The 24,993-nt window shown below is 37.3% G+C and overlaps 1 protein-coding gene and 1 long non-coding RNA gene across 10 annotated transcripts in view; one reads left to right on the forward strand and one right to left on the reverse strand.

Moving 5' to 3' along the window:
• The window catches only part of Mid1 (midline 1), a 586,678-nt gene that overhangs the window by 511,561 nt on the left and 50,124 nt on the right, over window positions 1–24,993 (forward strand). For all 7 annotated transcript variants that reach the window (XM_078035129.1, XM_040286113.2, XM_040285948.2 and 4 more), the window contains exon 3: window positions 6,912–7,007. In XM_078035129.1, coding sequence (XP_077891255.1) covers window positions 6,912–7,007 — 96 coding nt within the window. The remainder of the gene's footprint in view (window positions 1–6,911; window positions 7,008–24,993) is intronic.
• Window positions 1–24,993, reverse strand: part of LOC120889882 (uncharacterized) — a 316,936-nt gene that overhangs the window by 52,794 nt on the left and 239,149 nt on the right. For 2 of the 3 annotated variants that reach the window (XR_013431925.1, XR_005734103.2), the window contains one exon: window positions 2,296–2,353. The exons of the other annotated variant lie outside the window; for it this stretch is intronic. This is a non-coding gene — a long non-coding RNA (uncharacterized LOC120889882). The remainder of the gene's footprint in view (window positions 1–2,295; window positions 2,354–24,993) is intronic. 3 annotated transcript variants of the gene reach the window in all.

A 24,993-nucleotide genomic window follows, 5' to 3' on the forward strand; every position in this document is an offset into this window, starting at 1 on the left:
TTTTGTGTTAAATAGGATTTGAATAGGTATGTTGGTGATAATGGAAATTGCTAGACTATCTCTATTTATATAAAACTGTGTTTATAAAAATCTGTTCAATGGTATTGCATTTGTCTTCCCCAGATATCTTTTGATATGAATGGAGATACATAAGATTCTTTGAGAATGCTTCTAAACTGCCAAGGCCCTCCCTCTTAGGTTCAGACTCAACTTTACCAATGACAAAAGCTCTAAAGAGTAGTAAGCGTTGTTTTAGCAATCTATAGTAGTTGTTAAATTAACTAACTCATGAGTTGATTTACTTCAATGGATTTCAGAAAGTTTGTTCAATGAGTATGCAATTGTAAGTATGCTAAGTATTCCCACATGAGTATTTAAAGATAGGAAGTAGAAAAGGAATAAAATGATATGGGTATAGCATTATGCTTTCTCTTTGATAGTAGAATTATTTTCTGTTATGCAGATGCATTCCAGGCAGATCAAAGAGCATGTGCCCATGCTCAGGCCTAGGACCAAGCCTGGTTCCACAGACCAGCTGGCTCAGGATGGTAGGAGAGTAGCATGGGAGCAAGACAGAGCATTAAAGGAAAAGGAATTACCCACTGGATTAGGTGATGAGGAGGACTTCACAGATGAGATGATATCATATGGCGATGTTAGTATTCATTGAAATTTAGGACTTTTAAAAATACGTATTCATGGGTCTCAAATAGGAGCCAGCAGTCTCAGTGGAAATTCTGACAGTAATGATAACATCATGAGAATATTGAGCAAATTGGATTTAGTGTCTTGGGGAAATGTAATGGGAGAATATATTCTTGTAGCCATCTGCTATTAAATTGAAAAGCTATTGAAGAAACGTTTATGAAATATTGGGCATACTTTTAGTTTAGTGATTTTGCCAACTTTTTGTCACTGTGACAAAATACCTAAGAAAAATCAACTTTCTTAGAGGCGAAAAGTTTTATTTTGGCTCATGGTTTCAAAGGTTCCGGTCCATTGTCTCTTGGCCCCATTGCTGTGGGCTTGTGGTAAGGGAGAACAGCATGGTGGGAAATGCTTAGTGGAGCAAAGCTCCTCACATCATGGCTGGCAAAATATAGGGGATGTGGACAAAGAAAAGTATTCAAAGGCATGTCTCCAATGACCCACTAACTCAACAAGGCCCCACCTCTTGCAGTTTTCATCACCTCCCAATACCACCACCAGCTGGGGGTCAAGCCTTTAACACATGAGCCTTTGGGGGACTTTCTAGATCTGAACTATAACAGTGATGGTGTGAGTATTCAAATTTAGCTTTTGTCAGTATAACTTTAAAACTTGAAAAACAAGTTTTTTTATTCCATTTAAAAAGCATTGACAGAGCACACCACATACCAGGAACTCTTCTAAGGGCTCACATGGGTTTTCTTCTCTAATCACCTTGGCAGCCCCATGAGGAAACTGAGGCACACACAGGTTAAGAACTTGTTGAGAGTCTTAGAGCTAGTATTGGAACCCAAGCAGACTGGTCACAGACTTTGTGTGCTTAAGCATTATGTTCTTCAGATTAATGTATCTATATGTCATAATGCTGTGTAATTTTCTTGAAATTTTTGTGAATTTGGCAAGCTAAGATTTCCAGACATAAGTAAAATTTCTCTTAGTTTATTGCATAGAAAAATCCTTTCTGAGGCCCATGGAGTGGCATCTAGGTTAGACTCACACAGAAGGTTAGGAACAAAGGTTAGTATTTGACAGGAGTAGGTGTGTACATACCAGTGTCCTGAGAATGTCAGCATTTTGGTTTTTATCTTCTGGCCCAAAGTTGGGCCAACAATAGTCATGGGCCAAATCTTTGCTATCCTTTTTTTTTGTAAATAATGTTTTATTAGAACACAACCCTTCCCACTCATTTACATATTATCTATGGTTTCTTTTATTCTAAAACATCAACAGAATTGAGTCATTGTGGCAGAGAACATATAGCTAGTAAACCCCAAAATATTTTCTATATTACTCTACATAAAAAGCTTGCAGGTTCCAGATCTAGACTCTAATGTTGCATTGTCCAATATGCTGACCATTGACTGTATGTAGTTGCTGAGTGCTTGAAATGTGAGTGGTGTAGATTGAGATGGGTTATACGTGTAACATATCAGACTCCAAGACTTGGTAAAAAGAAAGGAAAAGAATGGAAACATCTCATCAACTTTTGAATATTGATTAAATGTTGAAATGATAATATTAAAATTAGTTTTTTCTTATTTCTACTTTAAAAAATGTGATTATTAGAAAATTTTAAATTTGACTCACATTAGATATCTGTTGACAGTACTGGTGTAAAGTCTGGAATTTGGAGGATACATGGCATCTAGAAAAAGAGAGAGAGGAAATTTGCAAATATCTTTCTGTATCACCAAGATATTTTTTTGGGTGGCAGGTACTGAGGATTAACCCAGGGGTACTTTACCCCTGAGCCACATCCTCAGATCATTTTCTTTTTTATTTGGGACAGATCTTACAAAGTTGCTTGGGGGCTCACTAAGTTGCCCAGGCTGACCTCCAACTTGGCAATCCTCCTGCCTCAGCCTCTCAAGTTGCTGGGACTACAGCCATGTGCCACCACAGCTAGCTACACCAAGAGTTGTTTTCAATGTAACAGTTCCTCATAGGGAGGAATACTTGAAAAGAGCATATTAGGTTGTCTGTGGAAATGGTCTCAAGGGAGTTCTCCTAGAATCCTACTCTGAGAATTTGACTTGGGAGGTGATCCAGAAAGTACCTGGAAGGGGAAGAAACATGGGAGGGAAGGAAGAGGAAAGAGGTTGTGTTAAGGTGGAACCCATGTCCCCTCCCAGTGAGGCCCTGGATGAGATTTTATGGACCAAGTCTCAGAGTGGTTCCACCCAGAAGGTGAGGAAGCTGTGCTGTTCATCCCTCAATTCTAGTAGTTTCTGATGGAGGGCTGCTTTGGGGGCATTGGCCTCCCCCGACCCTCCCCAGTACTGCAGCCTTTCCTGCCTGGGGCCAGATACAGCCCTAGTACAGAAAGGCCCAGGTGCTTATAGAAAACACCATCATCAAGCTTGCAAGTCATGTCTGCCAGAGATAAAGGAGTGGGCCCTTCTGGTGTCTGGTACCCAGATTAGACTGTTTTATCCTCAAATTCATAATTGTAGCAAACACGTATACTTTTCTGGTGTATCTGTTCATTTTCTTGTGATCTTAAAAATAGTATGGATAGGTAGATTGATCATGATCTGCTCAATATGGATGGGAAAACTGAACCCAAGACATGTTCAATCATTTATCCAAGAGAATCCAGCTAGGGTGGTAACTCAAGTCTCTTTGCTTTCATATGTGATCACTCATGCCTCACTTTTTGGGTTTCTATAAAACTTGGCTTGATAAGGAGACAACAGGAAACTCAAGTTTTTGTACAGTGGAAGGTTTTAGACTTCCATAGTGAAGTTGATAGTTATGTCTACCTAGTCCTAAGACTCTTATGCCAAAAAATGTTCTCTCTCTTTGGCATAAAGCACAGTCAAAACCAAAAGGTTATCGAGCCTACTGACCACCACACAGGATGTTAACGAATAGAGTTAACCTCCAAAAATGTTCCAGAGAAGTCCCTGTAGTGGAAGTGGGCACATGGCTGAGTGAAAAGTGGATTTTCTTCCTTTCCCACTACCCACAATCTCTTCAAAGGTGTTGTCAGCGCCTTTGGTACTACTTGGAAACAAGTCTCTCTCTCAGCATAATTTCCCTTTATTATACTTCTAACTGACTCAGTAATTCTTTGCGGACTTCAGTAACACTTGTACTATTTAAATTTGAATAACTCCAAAGGATCTGGATAGGTCAAAGTGTTTAAATCACAGGCTTTAGTCTATGTATTAGTTGATTAAAAACAGACTTTATACATGATGTATACTTAATAAAGGGAGGGGGTGCAAGCAGATGTTTGTAAAATCTTAATGTGTTGGACTGCATTTATTTGGCTCTCTGACTGACTAGCTTTAGAAAAGTCATACCTATGACAATTGAACTGTAAACAGTTAGATGATGTATTTCCCTAGAAATTTCCTGCTATGAAGGGTCAGCCAACAAGAAAAGTAAAAGGATTCCTTAAGATTAACACATAAAAAGAAACTGACTAATATGCCTTATAATAGTCACATCTAAATCAAGGACAGTAAATAATGCAATACCTCAGAATTATTTTCTGGTCTTTGACCATAAAGTGAAGACCAGTTGGAGTTCATTTAATCCAAACAGTAGAAAAACTTAAGGCTTTTGGTGGTGGGGTGGGGGAAGGGTTGTTGTTCAGAGCTTGGAAAGCAAAAATTTTTTTTGATGCAAACATTAAGTTGTACTTAAATTACTCTTTGACTTTCTGGCCTCTCTTTGTATCCCATCCTCTACATGGGGTTTTCTCTTTCAAAATAGTTATATTTGAGATGTTTTTGGTGTTTCCAATGCAAAATTGATGGTGTCTTGTTGGTATTCCAGTCTGGATAAAATAGGCACAAATCTCACCCTGCATTCTGAATGCATGAGAATTATAGGCAAAATATTTTAAAGTGTATTTGGAAGAATTCATAACCAACCTTAAATGTAAGTAGAAAATATCCAGGAACCAGAAATGAAATAAACTGTAGAATGGTGAGGGGGGAACTGAAGTTGGGCTGCTCTCAAGAAGTAGAGATGAGATGGGGCAATGGGGACTTCAGAGAACACATGGGGCAGTGTACTCTGCCTGTGGTAGAAGCCCCATACAACTGGAAGTAAAGACACCCCCCAACACACACCAGGCTCAAAGGACCCCTCACACCTCTGGAATTGAAGCCAGACATGGAATTCTCTCAGAAGGAAATAGAGGCACTGAGCCAAACCAGGATCTGAGCTTCCTTGGCAAACTGGTGTCCTGAGGGGAGCACCCTCTTTGTGGGGGAAAAAAAACCCCTTATGTCCTAACCTCAGAGTGTGCACTTCACTTTACTGGATATCTCAATCCCCAAATCACAGTATGGGGAGGAAAGTTAACATCAGATGAACTGTCAGACAAAACTTACAAGACACAAGATAAAATCAGATCCTTTGGAAACATGAAGCAAACACAGGAAAATGTGCAATTGCCCTTTCTCAAATGAGCTTAAGAATAAGTTATGTTTAGTTTTCTTGAAATTATGAAGAAGGAAATTGCATCTTTGGAAAAGGAGCAGAAAACAGTTCAACAAAGGGAGATGTGATCTAAGAACCTAGTTGAAATGAAAATACAGCCATTGGAATTAAAGAAAAATCCTAGACAATAAAATGTCAGATTAATAAATTTAATTTATTATAACCAGAGATTTCTGCTTTTGACCTTCATTTTAAGCATTAGGTAAAAGTGATTATTTTCTCCAATACACCTTTCTAAGTAAAAAGTTTTGGAAAGTAGGACAAGCTAAAAGTTCCATAAATTCTTCAGCCTGATGCAGAGGTTACCACCTTTATGAAAATCTTAGTTTTCAAACTCTCTGCACTCTTTACAAATCTTGTTTTGGGGGTGTGTGTGCTAGGGATAGAACACAGGTCTTGTGCAAGCACTCCACCACTAAGTACACCCCCAGCATCCAAATCATCTTTCCCAGATGGCATTAAAAATCTGAGATCTAATAGCTTTTCCACAAAATTTCCCTTTGTTGCATATCTCCACTGTATTTGTGGAACTACTTATATGTTAAAGCATATATTTTCACTAATCCTCTGCCTTCTTATACTTCCCTGATCTTCTTAATTTGTGGAACTACTTATATGTTAAAGCATATATTTTCACTAATCCTCTGCCCTCTTATACTTCCCTGATCTTCTTATATGATATTGATCTATTTCCACCTGCTCACTTCCATCTGCATTTAATCTCTGCAAGAAATGACCATTTGGGTCCAACAAAAAGTCTCTACCCATCCTTCCACCCTCAGACAAAAGACTTTGCCCCCCTGGGAAACATTTAGGTAGCCATGGATTCTCTCCCTTCCCTTATTTCCAACATCTCTCTCCCAATTGCACAGCCATCTCCTTGTGAATAGGGAGTAGATGCTTTTATTTTTGCTTCTCCAGTAATTCTCTGAGTCTGACATATATTAGAAGCTTAATAAGTACTTGTTGTGTGAATGGATAAGTAAATGAATGAATGTTATAAAGGAAGAACTCATGGAATGAGAAGGAATTTAAATGAGTCTTACCCAGAACAGAGGGTTATTGTGGTTGAAAATATGATTAAATATTCATTCCAGGGAACTTTTAAAATCTGATGTTCTAAAGGAATAAGGAATAATTCTATAATCTTAAACAGGACAGTGATATAAATAGAGTGTTCAAGGAAATTTTCTTTGGCATTGATAGACAAAGAATAGAAGCATGTACAATAAAATGTAGTATGAGTAAATGTGTGAGACAAGAACATCTTATAAATGCCTGTAAATGGACATATTGTCAGGAACAGCTGATCGAGTTAACTTCCTTTCAAGAGATTTACCTCCGCCTGACCACAAAATGGTAAATCCTAAAAATTCAGAAGTAGGTGATTTGATATGGGAATATGTTCTTTATATTATTGCCATTTCAGATTCAGGTAAAGGGATAAAAATCCAATTATTTTCTTTTCCCTAGTTCACCACCTAGCAGTAACCCATAACTAATGATTTGGTTAAATATCTGAGTTCGTACAAGAAGTAGAAACAAAAAGATGAAGTTTGAGTATTTCTTCAAAGTTGTTTGAAATGCAACTTTTGAAAATGCAGTTTGAATTTATAAATACTTGAAGCTACATCCATTTCACTGGTTTCTGAAAAATGTATCAGTTTTTCTGAGTATGAGTAGTTTTGTATATATTAAAATATGAAAGTATGCAGAATAACATTTTTCCTCTCTTTTTTGAACAGCAAAACTTAGAGAGTAACCTCACCAACCTTATTAAGAGGAACACGGAACTGGAGACCCTTTTGGCTAAACTCATCCAAACCTGTCAACATGTTGAAGTAAGTGTCTATCTCTGTGTGGCATATTCCTTGTGAAAACTTCTAGGTCAGCATTTTTATATCCACATGCTTTCAAATTTCAAACAGTCATCTTTGTTCAAATTAATTTTTCTGAAGAAGCCAAATATATAAGATGGATGGAATTAGAAAGAACTCGAACCTCAGCAAATCTCTTCCCATCCAGGACTGTTTCCCCTCCTTTTATAGATCTCCTTGATCCAGTATTGCATAGCATTCCTAATAGTACAGATTTTAATCACTTCTACAAAGAACAGCCAAAGAAAGCACTCTTTATAAGGTATTCTGTTAGTTTACTAGGGCTCCTGTAACAAATTACCACAAGCTTGGACAGCATAAAACAATAGAAATTTATTCTCTTACAGTTCTGGATGCCAGAAGTCCAAAATTCAAGGCCCTCTTTCTGTCTGAAGTCTGGGGGAGGATCCCTCCTGTCTCTTCCCACCTTTTGGTGGACTTCCTTGGTTTGCAGCTGCAGCATTGAATCTATGCTTTTGTTGTCACATGACATTTTCCCTATATGTCTCTGTTTGTGTCCAAATTTCCTTCTTCCTGTAATGACTCCAGTAATTGAATTCAAGCCCACCTTACTTCATTATGATTTCACTGCAACTTGATTACATCTGCAAAGACCCCCATTTCCCAAAAAGGCCCAATTCATAGGTACCATTGAACATATTTTGGGAGGCACAATTTAGTCAACTACACATATATATTAAATGCATATTTGCAACATGTTTCCATACATCAACCACAATTGTACCAATAACAACCTGCAATGATACTGTACCTCATATGGGAAAAATGGATGCCAGTTGCTTATGGCAATTTTAGAGGCCTTTTCCAACTTCTCTGACCCTGGCTTTCCCACTACCCACACCCCACACACTGAAATGAAACAATTGCTTATTCACCTTGCCTTCAAGCCTTCTGGCTTTTAGCCCAACAGATCCCTCTGCCTGGTAGCCTCACCCTCACCCCATGCCTTGTTGTCTGAATCATTCCTATCTGTCTTCCAAGTTCTGACTTGAGGAATACTTTAATTGTGAATATTTCTATGGTTCTCTGAACCAGACTCATCCCTCCTTTCTCTGAATCTCATAACATTTTATCAATAATCTTGTAGTTTTAATCACCATTTCATGTATTGCTTCCATTTTTCCAATTAGAATATAAGTTATTTGAAAACAGGAAACAAATGCAGTTTATCTTCAAATTCCAGATTCTTGCATAGTAATTTTTATACAGTTAAAGCTCAGGAGCCCATAAATATGTATGATTTCAATGTTTTTTTATGTGTCAGTTAAAATAAATTTTTAAAAAAGCTCAAGGAAAGGGCTGGGATTGTGGCTCAGTGGTAGAGCACTTACCTCGCATATGTGAGGCACTGGGGTCAATACTCAGTACCACATCAAAATAAATAAAGACATTGTGTTCATTTACAACTAAAAATTAAGAAAAAAAGCTCAGGAAATTTGTTTTGTACAAATATGCACAATGACTGCAAATAGCCAATTTGAACACTAATAACACAATTAAAGTACAGTATGGTAGAAGGTGAGCACTGAACTAGTAGATTATTGCATTCTTTAAGATGCATGCTTTTTCACAAACTAGTTTGTCTGAAAATAGATTACAACTTCAAAAGTTAATAATGGGGCAAGTTAAATGATTAGCATTTTTTTTCTTTCCTACTAACACAAAATATGAGTGAGATATTTGCCAGCATTCTAGATTGGATGAATATGGTATGTGGAGGGGGAATTAAAAGAGAGGAACACAGCTTAGCTGAAGGTTTAGTGGGGAGTGAGACTTTAGTAGATTTCACCCAAGCTGTTTTAAGAAATACTTCAGCATTGGGGGTAAGCTTATTTGTACAACACAATGGTGTTTAGCAGTAATACATTCTTCAGCATGGTAAAAATCAGTAAATGCTGCTTTCAGGTACTTTCAGCTTAAAAGCATATCTACTATGCAAACACTGGTGCTTTGAGGGAAGGTTTCAAATACTTAGGTTCATAAAGTTTGTGCTTTTACTTACAAGTGCTCTCATTTGATTGAAAGTTTAAAAGTGGTTACTGAGAAACATGTAACCACTGGAACTGGAACTCCTAATTTGTTATGCTTTTCTGTGATAATATCTAAGGGGTAGGAATTAGATGTGTCCTCCTCCCCTATCTGAGCCATTCAATCTATGCCGATGAGCAGGCTGTGATGGGTGGGGCATGGAAAGATGTATACAATGAAAAGCGAGGAGCAATAAGAGCAAAATGGTGGTGAGAGACGAGATTAGAGCTGGTCAAGTAGCTCAGTGGTTCATGTTATAGAGCCCCTTGACTTAAAGAACTATGTGAGCTTTAAGATAGAGGCGATCTTTTCATCATGTTGGATGAAGTAGGAAGTGTGAAGGCAGCAGCATCAGCGACAGCATGTTGTGCCAGACCTTTCTATTCTTCTGCTTCAATAGGATTTACTTGTGTCAGTAATCTCCCCTGGGAACACATTGAGCCTTATTGATAAAACAACTTTGGAAGTAGTAGTGAACAAGCAAATGTTTTCATTATGGCAGGGTAAAGTAAATATGTAGCACACAAATAAATGAATGAACAAAGTAGAATGATTCATGTGCTATATTTTATTTTTATGATGCAATGTCATTTGATATGTAATAGTAAGAAAGAATAATTTTTCATTGGTTAAAAAATACCTGTGCTTTATGGTAAATCTTATAAATGCTTTATGGATAGGGTGATTATTTCATTCAATTTCTGCTAGCTCCTTCTTAAAGGCATTAGTGTCTGGTTTCTATTTTGGCTGGTAGTGATTTCAGAACAAATGCCTTGTTCCTAATGCAATATTAATATGACTTGAATTTACAAAATGCAATTCATTCTAACATGATGTCAAGTTACATTCTGTCATGTTCAGTAATTTCAGATGAGAGATAAACTCAAGAAATTGACAAGCAGACTATTTTTATTTCAAGATATCAGATATTATTTTAGTTGAGATATAGGCTTTTAAAATGAAGGTATTACTGAGTCAATTGTTGCAGTTTTGCAAATAGACACATATATGTCATTAGAAGTCATTCTAGATAAGGAGTAAAGAATATTTGTAGCTTTCTCTGTTGCTTTGTATAAATCTTTTGGAATGGAAAAAAAAATGTTTGCAGGTGAGTAAATTCGGAATTCAGGACATTTACTCTAGACAAAAGTAAAATTATTTATGAGTAGAAAAATAATGATAGTGGAAGTACCTTGTTTTACATTTATTCCCTATCAGTTCTCATATAATAATTGAATGAATGCATACCAGATTTATTTATCTCATTAATGAAGGAACCAGTATGGTGTTAAAGATGGTTCAAAAGAGGATACCCAGAAACTGATCCATATAAACATGGGGGGTGGGTGGGCAGGGAGCAGTAGGGGAAAAAGAATGCGAGAATGACAGAGTCAAATTAGCCACAACACTGATCAGTGACCCACAGGACAACATGGCAAAAACATTTGGGTAAAGTAAGTTGCATGACACCAATTTTCTCTAAGTTCACATTCACCTTTGTGGAGTCTAAGCCATAATCAATATCAAATACAAAACCCAACTGTGTTCCATTCCAGTTTGGAGAGTCAGGTAACCCTGACTGAGCCTGGCTTCATGGAGTATTACTAGTATGACATTGGAAGGCACACTGTCTTCTCTTTGTCTTATTTCCATGTTTTGATTAATTTTGCTTAAGATGACCTTCTATTGAGGAGACTATTGGTCTTTGGACTCTGCTGTATGTTGCACCATGCTAGTTGCAGAAAACCCTGTTCACAGGGAGCTATCTTCACTAACACAAAAGATTACTTACAATATAATAAAAAGTAAACCTGTAATTGCCATGAGTGAGGTGTGAGTAATATACAATTACTTCCAGCTAGGGGTGGGAGAGGGCACAAGTGATCTTAGCCTTCCTTCAAGGGAAGGCACCATTTGGGTTTACCAAGAGAGAGAGGAACAACACTGCTTGCAGTGTTGGAACAGGAAGCAAAGACTGAATGAATATAGAGCAAATGGTTTTATCTGGAGCAATGGAAAATGTGTAGGAAGGAAGAATAGGTAGGAACCAGTTTTGAAGGGATGGGAGCTGGAATGCCTTTCATAATTGCATTTGAGTTTGAACTTTGCCCTTGAAGGTTCACAAATGTTGAAGGAACACAGACCTCTGTAAGTTTCATACTTACAATTGAAATCCCTAATTCTTTTGAGGAGATAATAATTTCAGTTAGTGTGAAAATAATATGTATGTCTTTGTGCAAGACAATCACCCATGCAAGGGAAAACTTCACAGCACTAGGAAACTCTAAAAAGTTAGTGGAATTTGTTAGGCACCAGCATGCTATTCTTTTAAATCACTGCAGTGGAAAAGAATTTCCTGATTCACATCCGAGGTTCCTAGACTGTGCTTCTTCCTTTTCCTCTTCCTGAAGGTGTCCTTGTATTTGGGTCTGAGCATTTCTCAAGAAAATAATTCCCATGCCAGCTGGAGCCAAAAAAACTCCCAGCACAGGGGCAACTCCTAATTGTTGTAAATTAAATCAATGAATTCCTTCCCATGGACTTAGGGAGGAAATGCCACATCCTTATAAGTCTACCCCTCCTCCTGGGCTTACACCTTTGCTTTTCTTTAAAATGGAAGAGTTTGAAGGCCTTCCCCCTAACCCCCATTGTTTTCATAGCTTGTTTTATAAATGAGGATAAGCAACCAAAATGGCTTTTTGATTGTGTAATTGCCAACTCTTATTCAAACTAGAGAACAGAGGATATGAAGGCCAAGACATTTTGTGACTGAGGAGGCAGAGGCTTTGAAAGAGGAACTTTGGTTTACCCAAGAAATGTTTGTGTAACTTGATGGCTGGGATTCTAAAAACAAATGAGTTTTTAGCTTCTTTGTTTTTTTGTTTTTGTTTTTGTTTTTTTCCTGTAGGAGAGAAATATAGTAGAAAGTTCCCTCAAGTGAGTTTGGAGTTAAGATTATATGGAATGTTAGGACAAGCTATGCGAAACGATCAAAATTTGGATCAGCTGCAGAATTTACCTTTTTAGGTCACATATGGACTATCTCTTCATCATCCCATTCTTCTTTACCATTTTCTTAGAAAAATCAGAAGACTAGTTTATTAGCATCACTAGTGTTCATCAGATTCTCTTGTAGCAAATACAACATCTTGACACACAGTTGATGTACCTTTTGGGAATTATAGGTGACCGTGAGTATAAATCCAGTGAAATAGTGGTAGAGAACTACTGGGAAAGGGTGAATAACTTTCATAGCTGTTTAGGGAAGATAGAGGCCCAGCAGGGTATGTGGTCCTTGCCAAGTCATCCTAGAAGAGCATGCTCTAATTCAGAATCCTGTCAAAATGCTGGCCTTGGCCACTCTGGGTTATCTTTGTTTTTAATCACCCTTTTAAAACTTTCTGTCACTGTTTTCCTAAGTAAAATTTTAAACATTTTTATTTTTTTAATAAGAGGTTTTGCTCTCTTATTGACTTTTTTCTGAGTTTTTCCAGTGCTGCTGGTGTGTGGAGCAACAAACTTCCTTGTGGGTGAATTAAGTGCCTTTTCGTTAGGTTTCTGCTCTATAAATTGAGAGGGTTTGAGGGGTATGGGTTATCTTGGGTGATGTGTAGCTTATAAAAAATTGTTTAAAATATCTTGGTGAAACAGATGAGGGTCTGTGGAAGACTTTCAAAGTCATTGACCAAGATCTGAAAGCATTTATTTGTAAATTCTGAAATAGTGAAAAATGACTGAATTAAAAAGTGAGACAAACTTTTTGATTTTGTTTCAATTGATTTTGTTGTGCAATTTCATATGTCAAAGCATTCTGACTGAATGGAAACCTTAGCAATTGCTTCATTCAGAGAAGCCCAGCATCCAAACTCACATGTGTCTTACAGACATGTGTGATCTTTGATGAAATATATACTGCTAGGGGCCAACTCGAATATCCAAAGTTATAATCCATTGTCAACTGAAGATAAGGATCAGATTCCTACCTCATCTCACTTCCTGGAAGGATGCTTTAAGGGATTATTTAGAGTCAGATTCTGGGTTTTATTAAACCATACTGTACACACCCCATTCAGCTATTGTTCTCTATGTAAATGGTTCTGAAATGATGATGTGATAGGGCAACATTCAGAAACTGGATTAAAGTAACCACCATGGTAAAGTTGATTTCTCAGGTTCAGGTTTTAGGATTCCCATGACAGAGGAGAAAATGAACTGTCAGGCTACATAGAACTTCATCATTTCAGAAGAAAACTAATTTTTGGCTATTGCATGTATATAATGCTTATGTTTCTAGTTTATGCCACCAAGTTTACAAAATTTGACAGCTTATGAAATAAACTTTATTTCTCTTGGTGAATATTAAATTTAATTGTTTATAAAAGTAGTATCTAACAAGTAACCTGAACTTCCCCCACCCCCCTTAGATTCAGCACCATTGCCTTAAAAATAAACGGATGTATAACAGGCATTATAAACTATTATTTTCTTGTTTATATTCATAAAGAATAATGAGAAGATATCAGGAAGCATCTTCCAGTATTTTGGCATAAGGAATTAATCTTATCAATGAAAAAAAATGAGGCTTAATTTTCTGGTATTACTTTCGGAATAATATCCCTCCATTTCAGCTTTGAAACTTCAACATTATCCAAACTTTTCATCATCTGTTAATCTTTCTAGTTTGGGTGGAACAAACTATCATGTTGTATTCAGAATTCTACTAAGTGACTCACATTGGAGTTTGATCACTAGTGTGTGCCTCTGAAGATAATTCCTCAGATATGTTTGAATGTGTAGCACAGATTGCCAAGTTCCACACTCAGATGTGGAGGGATAGGCCTTAATTGAGTGGCCAGTGGCTGAGCAGTAGAAAGGAATAGTGAAAGCATGGCTTTTCTGATGCATCTTAACATACAATACAAGGGTTATGTATCATATCTTCCTCATACTGCTCCACACACAACTTTCTTGTCATGAAATAGTGACATGTGACTGACTAGAGCAGTAGAGATGTTTCTGATATAAAGAATAATAGGAACAATTTTTGCACATGTTAAAAAACTAACCATTATAGTTAGCTCTAACTCAACATGAACATGAGATGATCTTAGCTGGTGGTTCCAGGTGAGAGAAGATGGTTGCAGGTGTGCAGTTGGTTCTCAGGTAGAATGTTGGGTTCCATTGTGGCTCTTTTTCATTTTATTCAGAGACAAGCATGGTATCGCTGAATCAATGGATTGAATATTTGGTTTAGCCTATTTTCAATAAATGAATATAAATTTGTCTTCTTTATGAGAATCAACTCAAAATTATGCCTGGGTATAAAATAAGTATAGATTATGGGAGAAACAGGACACATCTTTTACTTTCTTTCAATTGACTTCTATGTTTAATTGCCAAGTGTTATAGGAAAAACTGAAGAGCTTTGTTCTAATTTTGAAATTCCACAGCAAAATAATTGAGCCATGCATATAAATTTTCCATTAACAAGAGTGTAATTGTAGTACTGGTTATTTTTGTTTGAAACAGAAATATGAAATTTTAAATTCAGCTATTTAAAAGGCCTGGGGCTACCACTGAATGTAAAAGGCTCACAGCGAGGAGCAACACATAAAGGTTTTTACAACCAAGTGAGGTAACTTCTCAGCCTGGGAATTTATGATAGAACTTGTACTATACTTGAAAAACTGTTTTCACTAGATAGAACATCAGGTTCACATATATGAAGTAATGAAAACTATCATCATCGTGATCTAATTCCCTGACTAGGAGATATTGGCATTGGGCTGTAGGATAAGTTTATTCAAGGAAGCCTTGTGTCCATTTTCATCAGAGTGGTGCCTCCTTTATCCTTGCAGGTATCATAAGGAGAAGATTAATGTATAAAGATGTTATAGTCCCACACAAAGTATAGATTGTGGGGTATGGAAAGCAAAAGTGTAGGGCCTATGCAAATGTGCAGTAAAAACAATTATGACCATTTGACAAGCCCTTGCAATCACTTCCTGATTTAATTATCCCAGTAACCTTTTGATGTGAATGGCATTTGAATGACTATAGATGTGGCCTGAAACCAGACATAACAAAAATCAACCAGTGAAGAAATGAGTTGAATCCAACCAGCTAATAAAATATGGTAACTGGATTAGCTACTGAATTTCTACCCAAACCAGGTGATAGAACTGAAAGAAGATAAAGTCCTAGGGGGATTCTTACTGAAATATGTTGAACCCACCATCACACAGGCTTAGTGAGTATACATCTATGGTACTAGTAGAGCAGGGAACCTTCAGGTTGTTCTCAAATCTTTGATTGTTAATCATAGACCTGGTAGGCACAACTTTTTTGAGATGAAAAATATTCTTCTTTTAGTACAATCATATTCATTTATTTTTCCTCCTTCCCAGGAATTTTGAGACTTATATATATAAAGATGAATACCTTAACAATACCACAGAGTCAATATTAGAATTTAGAATCGAACATGTTTATATGTTTATAATTTGTAGCATTGAGAAAAAATGGCATTTTATAGAAATTTGATAGATTTGCTTTTAAGTTCCAAATTTGAAATATATAATTTTTATTAGCCCTAGGATTTTAAGTTGGAAGTCAAAACAATATTGGAGTGTTCAAGAAAACTTGCGTTTCCCTATATGGTTTTTGTAATTGAATAATTTTTTGATTTATAAGAGCTACTTAAGGATTCAGGAAGGATTGACTTGGCTTTAATTTTATCCTGTTAGGCATTTGAAGTGCTCATACTGTAAATTGAACATGGTAAATTTATAAATACAGTTTAAAATGTTACAGGAATTTCATGTTAAAAATCTGAAAAATGATCACTGGGGGTGGGAGGATTTTCTGGCATTATACAAATGTGTTATATCTTGATTGAGCTGTTAGATTAGTTATTCAGATCTATTGTACTGTCCCTTAAGATTGACACATTTTCTTGAATATAAATTTGACCTCATATAATTGAGATGTAATTGATTGTCTGTTCAACTTGAGTTAATCAAACATTGATTTAGGGACCCCCATGAGTGATTGTTTGTTGGTTTTATAAAAATTTATCAGATTTATGAGTACATAAGGAAATTCACAATTTGAATTTAAAAGTCAAGGAAAACTACATAGTGAATGGTTCATGTAGATGTTAATTCTTGGACAAAAATTATCTTGGCCTGTAAGTTCATGTCTATTCCCTCTCTTTGTGGTTCAGACTACTTGAAAAGTGGGACACTCTTCCTAGAATCTCCCAAATGTCACATACAGCACTAGCTATGGGTGAGTGAATGGAATGCTCTCAGACTTCACCTGCTTCTCCCCTCCAGTGCTAGCTGATTCGCATAGATCTTACCCCAAATGGCAGAAAGTACCCTTCTTTTTTAAAAAATAATTTTAAGGTTTTTTTTTTTTTTGTTTTGGATGGACAAAATACCTTTATTTATTTTTTATGTTGTGCTTAGGATTGAACCCAGTGCCTCACATGTGCATAGGCAGGCGTTCTACCACTGTGCCATACCTGCAGCCCCAGAAAGGGCCCTTCTTGAGAAGAATGTACAAGGACAGTGTTTCTGTGATCTCATTTCAGTGGCCACAAATCCCTAGAAACATCAGTACCATAACGGATGAATACAGGGGAGCTCTTGCGCAGCATGGGGGCTCTGCCACTGGACAAAGGCTAATTAGATGGAGTTGGTGAAGGGAAGTAAAAAATGGGAGAATTGTATATGGGGGTATTGCTGAGCCCTGAGGGAGGTCATGGTGGGTCTTCCCCTTATAAATCTGTACGTTTGAATGCTGTAGCACACCCTCTCTGCCTGTTCTGGTTTGTGAAAGAAGATATGAACCAATAGCCACTTTGACCCAAGTTGGGGAACACCGAAGAAAATGTTTGGTGCATGTATAATGTTTTAGTCAACTAGGGTCTAAAGATGACTTATTGGGTCATGTCTTCATATCAGACTCTCTTGATCCCTAAACTCACACATGCACACATGCATACATGCAAAACACATATATACAAAATCTCCAAACCAGAAACCAAAGGACATCTGAAGTCCATAAGGTTTGTTTCACATATTATCACTGGTGATACACACCTGTAATACCAGTTACTTGGGAAGCTGAGGCAGGAGGCCTTGCAAGTTCAAGCTAGTCCAGGCAACTTAGTGAGATCCTGTCTCAAAATAAAAATTAGGGCTGTGGATTAGCTCAGTTGGTAGAGTGCTTGCCTCACATACACAAGGCTCTGAGTTCAATCCTTAGCACCACACACACACAAAAAAAAATTGAAAAGGACTGAAGATATAGTTCAGTGGTACAGCATGCCTGGGTTTGATCCCCAGTACTGCAAAAAAGAAAAAAATATATATATCTCTGGCATCCTCATTCATGGAGAAACTAGAGTGACCTCATTTCCTCTCACTTTCATTCCTTGGTTATTAAGACTTTGGCAAAAAGAAAAAAGAAAAAGAAAGAAAGAAAAGGAGAGAAAGAAAGAAAAAGAAGTAAAACTTGCAGCTTAGAATCCAAGGACTCCATAGCAAGTTTAGTTTTCTGGCAGAATAAAAATAAGCACTGAATTAAGTTACGGTGGTTTATAAGAAGAGGGTGTTGGCTTGTTGGTTTCTGGTGCAAACTGTTCCTTCGTTTAGCCTGTTATCTGAAGCTAATAATGCTACAAGATGACATCCTAAAGGAAGACAGTTTCTGTCCAGTTTTTTCATATGTTTGTTCTTTCATGAGCTAATCTGAATGAAGGAGTGGGCACACAGGTAGACAGTGCCAACAGATGCTCCTGTAAAGAAGTCACATGCAAATGTTAACCTGGGATCAGTGGCTGAAACAAAGGATTGCTTTAATTTTTGTAGAATAAAGTATTTTTTCCTTCTGCTTTTCATGAAATGGCCTTAAAGAATTCCCCTTGTTTGTGGTTTCAAAAAAATTAGAACTATGCCAATGAGGCCCGCCTTTAAGGGTTCTATTAAACATTAAGAAGACTTTGTTCTTGGCAATAAAATTAAAGCAGGCAGTGTTTCCATTACCTGGCAGGATGCCCTCCCCAGCCCCCACCGTGACCCTGGTCCTGACACACTTGATCAGAGTCTTCTGGTTTCCAGGTAGGAAGGTGAGAAGGCAACATCTGTCAGGCTTGTATATAGAAATAGAGTTGACGTTTTAGATAATGGGAGCAGAGGAATGGGGAAAGGAAGGAGGGGAGAGAGGGGAAGAAAGAGAGAGAAGGTGAATTTCTTCAAGCAGTCCTTAACTTAAGCTTTAAAAAAATCAATTTTACTTCAGAGGCCTAAAACTTGGAAACAACTGTTTTAGAAAATCAATAATAATTTCACAATGAGTTGAAATGATGGAAGCAAGGAGTATCTAGATAAGGAAATATATATTTTAGTCTGACTTCTTAAATTTCATATGTTTTCTTTCCCAAGCAACTCTACCAGCCATTGCCCAATTATGGTCTGCTGCAAATAAATACTTGTAGGTAGATTTTGGCCCTGAAGTCAGGAATAACCAAGTGAATAGAGAAAGCACTGTCAGATGCAGGCTGTGTTTAGCCTCACAATCAGTCAGAAGACATTGGAGCTGCAGAAAAAAAATTGGATGACTTTGACACAACCTTCCTCTGACCTCTGTAAGAGTTCATCTTTAAGAAACATCCTTCTTGTAGTTGCCTAATCAAATTAGCCCTCTTTTCTCTATCTGTTAGTGCCATGCCCATGTGGCAGTCACTGGTCTTCTCTCCCTTGGCCTGGGGAATTTTTCCATGCCTCCCAGGACCAGTAAATTACACAGGGGAGTTACTGATCACTCACCACCACAGCCTCCAGCCAGCCTTGATGGGACAAGGTTCAGTAAGTCCCCTACTTCCTCCCAATGGGCTGCAATGTTTTGCACTCTTTCCCAGAGTTGTCCATTGGGATTAATCTCCAGTTGCCCTAAGTGCTCTTGGTAAAGCACACTTTATTAGCTTCATACCTTTCCCTGTCTCACTTCTTCACCTCTTACTGTTTTTTGGCAGCAATCTGTACTTCCATATTTCTCTTATTCCCCTCTTTAGGGGAGAACAGGATAGTGGACAGCTTCTAAAATGAAATGACAGCATGAGTCCCTTTCTTGAGCATGACCATAGCTCCTATGTTCACTTTTTATAAACCCTATTCTCTTTCATTATAAGTGAATCAACATGGATATTAAACATCGGGAAGCAAAGATACTTAATAATCAATCTGGAGCTTCTGTTGGTATGCTAGAGTGACAACCAGAGAAGATGGCTTATAAATATCACTTGTGGACACACCATAAAGGACAAAGCTTAGAATTTTCCACTTATATTTTCATTCTGTCCATCTACAACTAAAATAATTTTTTAAAAAGAGCAGTCTGTGGTATTGGTGCCAAGAATGTAAGGTTGGGGTCAGTTGAGTAGCCCTAGGAAAAACATTGCAGGAGGAATGATATTTGTTATTACCATGGCAGAAGTCAGCAGGATATATTTTCAAGTTTTTTTTTTTTTTTAATGCCAGGATTTAAACTCAGGGGCACTTAACCACTGAGCAACAGCCCTAGCCCTTTTTTTGTATTTTAGTCAGAGACAGGGTCTCACCAAGTTGGTTAGGGCCTCACTAAGTTGCTGAGGCTGGCTTTGAACTGGCTTTGAACGATCTTCCTACCTCACCCTTCCAAGCCACTGGGATTACAGGTGTGTACCACTGCCCCCGGCTCCAAGTTCTAGTTTTATCAGTGGTGTAATCAAGTATATTTCACTCACTGTAAGGAATACCAAAGACCAGGGATCTGGTCTCACTCCCCAGAACTTTGCAGGGGATTAAACTTTAAGTAACTAAAGTCTGAATACAGTTGAACTTTGTATTTTTCCAGTACATCGGTATCCAGGAATCATGGCACAACTAAAAAGAATGTCACAGAATGACAAATGACATGTAAGATTGAAAGTGATTAATGTAAGGTCATGGAATAGAAGTTTCCTTTTCCATTAGAAATAACTTCCGTTTTCTGAAACATATCACCTCTACATTTCCCCTTCACCTAACCAGTGAACATCTTCTGCAAGTTATTTTTTTTACCTTCAAAAAAGGATGATTTTTGTTAGATACATTTGTTGCAAATTGCTTAGTAGAACGTTAACATTTTGTCAAAAACTTTACGAAACAGATTTGATAGGAATAAGTGCCCATGACAGGGCAATAGATATATTTTTCTTCATTCTGTGTGCTCAGCCCAAACGGAAGGGTGTGGAACATTTGTTTTATAAAGTGTGCAATTAATAAAAGAAAGGAAGGGAGGAGATTATTGTTTTTGAATGAATTGTGAGCAACACCTTCCAATCTGCTTCTTCATTTTCAGACTTTGAACAAAGTTACCATTAAACACAAAAAGAAGTCTGGGGCTGGGGCTGTAGCTTAGCGGCAGAGTGCTTGCCTAGCATGAATGAGGCACTGGGTCTGATCCTCACCACCACATAAAAATAAACAAATTTAAAAAAGGCATTCTGTCCATCTACAACTAAAATAATAGAAAAAAAAAAAGAAATATGTGGTATTGGTGCCAAGAATGTAAGGTTGGAGTCAGTTAAGTAGCCCTAGGAAAAACATTGCAGGAGAAGTGATATTTGTTATTACCATGGCAGAAGTCAGCAGGATATTGTGAGGAAAGTAAAAAAACACACTGCAAGCCCATTGTCATTTTCAAATTGAAATCCTATTAGTTCAGTAATTGCAACTATTTGTGCCTTGAAAGAAGACAATAGTTATAGAGTGCCTACATTGTGCCAGATTGTTTACAGACATTTTCATCAAAAGCATGCAAATAAGGAAATATACTCAGAGAAATTCAACACATTTTTCACACCTGCTGCTCTTTGACTCCAAAGTCTGTAATCTGTTCTTTATGCTAGAAGTTGGCAAACTTTGACACTTAAGCCCAAACTGAATTGTCACCTGTTTTTGTAAATAAAGTTTTATTGGAACCAAGTCACACCCATTTAGTTACATATTTGTGCCTGGTTTTGCACTGCAATAAAGTTGGTTAGTTTGTGCAGAGACCATATGGCCTACAAGACTAAAATACTTACTGTCTAGTGCTTTGCAAGAAATATTTCCCAGCTCCTGTTCTATGCCCTGGAAGAATTTCCTCTGTCCTTCTACTCCTCACCCTCTCATTCAGTTGCATCAGGAAGCAGCCTTCATGGAATCCATTTGAAATTTGAAAGTAGCTTCAAAAATTCTAGAGTTGTTCCTCATGTTCTAGATTCCAAATTCATTGATTCTAGGAAAGATATAGTTTTCATTCATGCTAGAAAGTCTTTAGGTAGTCATTGCAGGTTTATTCATTCTAGAACCTGCAGTTTTAACTCTGCATGGACAGTCTAGATCAACAGAGATTGTGAACCATTGTGAGTCAACACAAATATAGTAATCCCTGTGTGCCAGGCATGTTTCACTGGCTTTTGGAATGGCTAGTTCTCTGTTGTGGGGGCTATCCTTCTGCTCTGTAGAATGCTTAGCAGCATCACAGTTGCTCTGTCAGCTAAAAATTGATATTTTCCTTGTTATGTTATAGGGAACTTGTGACATGGATACTTTAAGTAAATGCCCAAGTACATACAATAAATAAGAAAAACCTGGCATTTCAGTCACAGAAAGATGTTCTCAAGTCCCTGAGCTCAGAACAATTGCTTCTTTAGCCTTTACTCCCTCTAAATTATTTTACCTTATTTGAAGATTTTGCTTTCCTGAAAAATTAGACACAACCTCTCAGATGGGTATGTTCTGTAATGATTCACTTGGGAGTAAAACTCCTTTGTGTGAAGTTTCAAAGTTTAAGGCATGAGCAGTGGCTTTTTTTCTAAGCAGTTTTATTGTCTTGTTGCAGTTGTATTTCATTTATGAGAGTTTTATTGCAATGCTTACCACAGCATGTAGCCATTTTTAATGGCATCTCACTAGCTTACCCAACATTCAAGTTTCATACTCTAAGAAATTCAAGAAAAGAGGATTTATCATAACGTTCCTGAGAGCTCTTTTTTAAATCCCATAGCAGATATATAACAAATTTCTATCTGGATAGGTAATCAATATGTAGAATTGATCTCCTCTGGGCCAAATTACTTTCACCATAGTACTCTGTGCTAAAGGCCAGATTACATATAGCTTCTAAGCATGGTATTATTAGTATTATTTCCCACCAAAAGCATTTTATAAAGGGATTCCATGTTTTGTTTTATTTTATTTTTGAAAAGTTGTTCTTGGAGTTTATAAAGCTTTAGTTATAAATATTAAATATTAGGTGTTAGCGATGTAGCTCAGAGGTAAAATGCCTGCCTGCACAAGGCCCTGGGTTTGATCCCCTTCCCTGAAAAAAAAAGTTAAAATATTAAATTAATATACTAAACATTAAGATTTTTTGACCTGTACTCTTGTTTCTTCTCCAATGACAGAGAGTGGGAACTGGGCCATTCTCCTCCCTCCCATCCAGTTGAGCTAGGTCCACAAGAATTGACTTTGGTGTGAGAAAGTTTCAGGGTGAAGATTATATATAAACATATTAGATGAATTACAGTAATACTGTCTGCTCTTACTCAGTTCTCCTTGGCTCAGTTTTATATACAAACTGAAGCATTAGAACCCCTTTCATTGTTCCTTCTGGCAGCTCTGTCTAACTTCTGCCCCAAGGTCTGGAATGTTCATCACAGCTGCCTTTGGTAATAAAACCCACAGCACCCTCAGATCCTCATATTTCTCTTTGCACCTGGTCAGCAGTATGCAGCAGGATGCAGAGCCCACGTGCACACACTTTTTTCTTGTATCCTTGTCTTACTGCCCAAATATCAGCTTATCTAAAGTTCAGTTGTGTTTCAGTTGCTACAGCCCTGGCCAGATTGGAATGAACTCCTTCAGCATTTTTCTTTTTGAGTGAGATAAGATGACTATGCCATGATTAGTGGATATTACCACTAACCCCTTTAAATTTGGATACAGACTCAGAGTTATATATTCTTAATAAGAGAGACAAGTGTTTTTCAATTCAAACAACAATAATAACATTAACATAACATTGTATAAATAAGGTGACCTTTCTGAAGGTCACCTTAATTTAAATCACTGGAATGATACAACTTTTGCTTTTATCCTGAGAACCAGTTCAAGAATGTATTAATAATGGGCCAATGTGGCAGAGGGCTCCTGGAATGCACAGTTCGGGGAGGTGGGGTCACTATTCTTACAGAACTTCAAGTGAATTGTGCAGTAAACACCCCTCTTTCCTCAACACTGGAAGTAAGTTTCCTGTCTCCAACACATTGGGCTTATCTTGTCCTGAGCTCACTTCAGAGTTTCCATCTGTGTACAAACAGGAAATGATCTATCAAGTCAGTGTAGCCTTTTCACAGGAAAATTTAGAGGGTTCCATTCTGAAAGTCTGTAGATGGCTAACTCATTTCAACAAGGCATTGCAAAAGGAGAAAATGAGGATTTTCAAATGCATGTTCAAATTCACCTGTGAGAACTGGCCAAATAGTGCCCCCCCACTAATGTTCCTTTCTGAGAGTTCCATAAAATATTTCTAAAGATTTTAAGCCCACATGTGTCTGAAATCTAATGATATTTATGCTCTGCACTGAACACCTCATTTTGCAGTTGAATGCAAGTCAATGAGCAAATTTTCAGAAATAATACTTAGAAGTCATTTACAGACTGCTGAAGAACATTAGACATGTAGTCCAATTATTAGTGTGTTTTGTAATTAAATCCTTTAATGTTTATATATATTTGACGAGAAAAAAACATTTGTCTTCTTTACCCTACCATTTTCATGAAATCCTGTAATAGTTGTTATATCATAAAACTTAGCAGGGAGACACTTTACCTGACCTTGTTAACAAAGTGCTTTGGAGAAAATAGCTAACCCATTTATGTTATCATTAACTAATCTGGAGAATGATTATGTGTAATTGCATTTCAAAAAAGGAAGGTAAACCATGCATTCAGTAGCAATTTACATGGGACTCTAACTGATTACTGGTGTCTGATATGTGTATTAAAATGCAGCAGAGTTTGATCACTGATAGAAGGATAGAGGAGGGCTAAGCATGAGTGCCTTCTGCACTTGCTTCCTTATTCAACTTTCTAATTTCAATCAGACTGTAAAAGATCAAAAGGTCCTCATTGGAGAAGTGGCAAAATGACCCTAGGAATAGTAGAAAGTGAGTCAGCAACTCCTTACAGGCAAGATTCTTCTACTGTGCTTTTCTTATGCAATTTCCCTGCCTATTCTACCCTCCCTGCTTCCAAAATACTTAGGGCAATGATGACACACCAGAGAGTAACAACCAATGCTTGTTATTTGCAATAGTTACATTCTATAAAGTCACTGTGAGTTCTGAACTATGGAATACTGGACTGAACCATTGCTGCTACGAGAAATTTGCATATATTAGTACATATACATATACAGACTATCACACCAGGATTATAACCTTAAATTCTAAAAGCAACCCATCAGGGTAGATTCCATTTTTTTTTTTTATTTTACAAAACAGCAAACAAGGATCAGAAGTAAGTGACTAGCCTAAGGCCACCCTAGTAGGCCACCCTGCTAACAAGTGCAAGAGTTGGGACTCTAACCCATCAGCTGACTCCTGAGCTAGAGTCTTCCATATTATGTTCATTCTGTGGTTACTTGTGCATGAGACCTGATACATAAGACAAAGCATTGCCCTGTTCAGCCTCAGCTGGGTACAAGTAGGGAAATTCAGTTTTGATACTCTGTGTACATCTGCAAATGGAGGCAAGAGGACCCAAGTATTATTTGGTTGTTACAAATAATTTTTTTAAAAAAAAGTACATAGCCAGAAAAATTA

The sequence above is a fragment of the Ictidomys tridecemlineatus genome, chromosome X, assembly GCF_052094955.1.
Source record: "Ictidomys tridecemlineatus isolate mIctTri1 chromosome X, mIctTri1.hap1, whole genome shotgun sequence".
NCBI classification, from domain to species: domain Eukaryota; kingdom Metazoa; phylum Chordata; class Mammalia; order Rodentia; family Sciuridae; genus Ictidomys; species Ictidomys tridecemlineatus.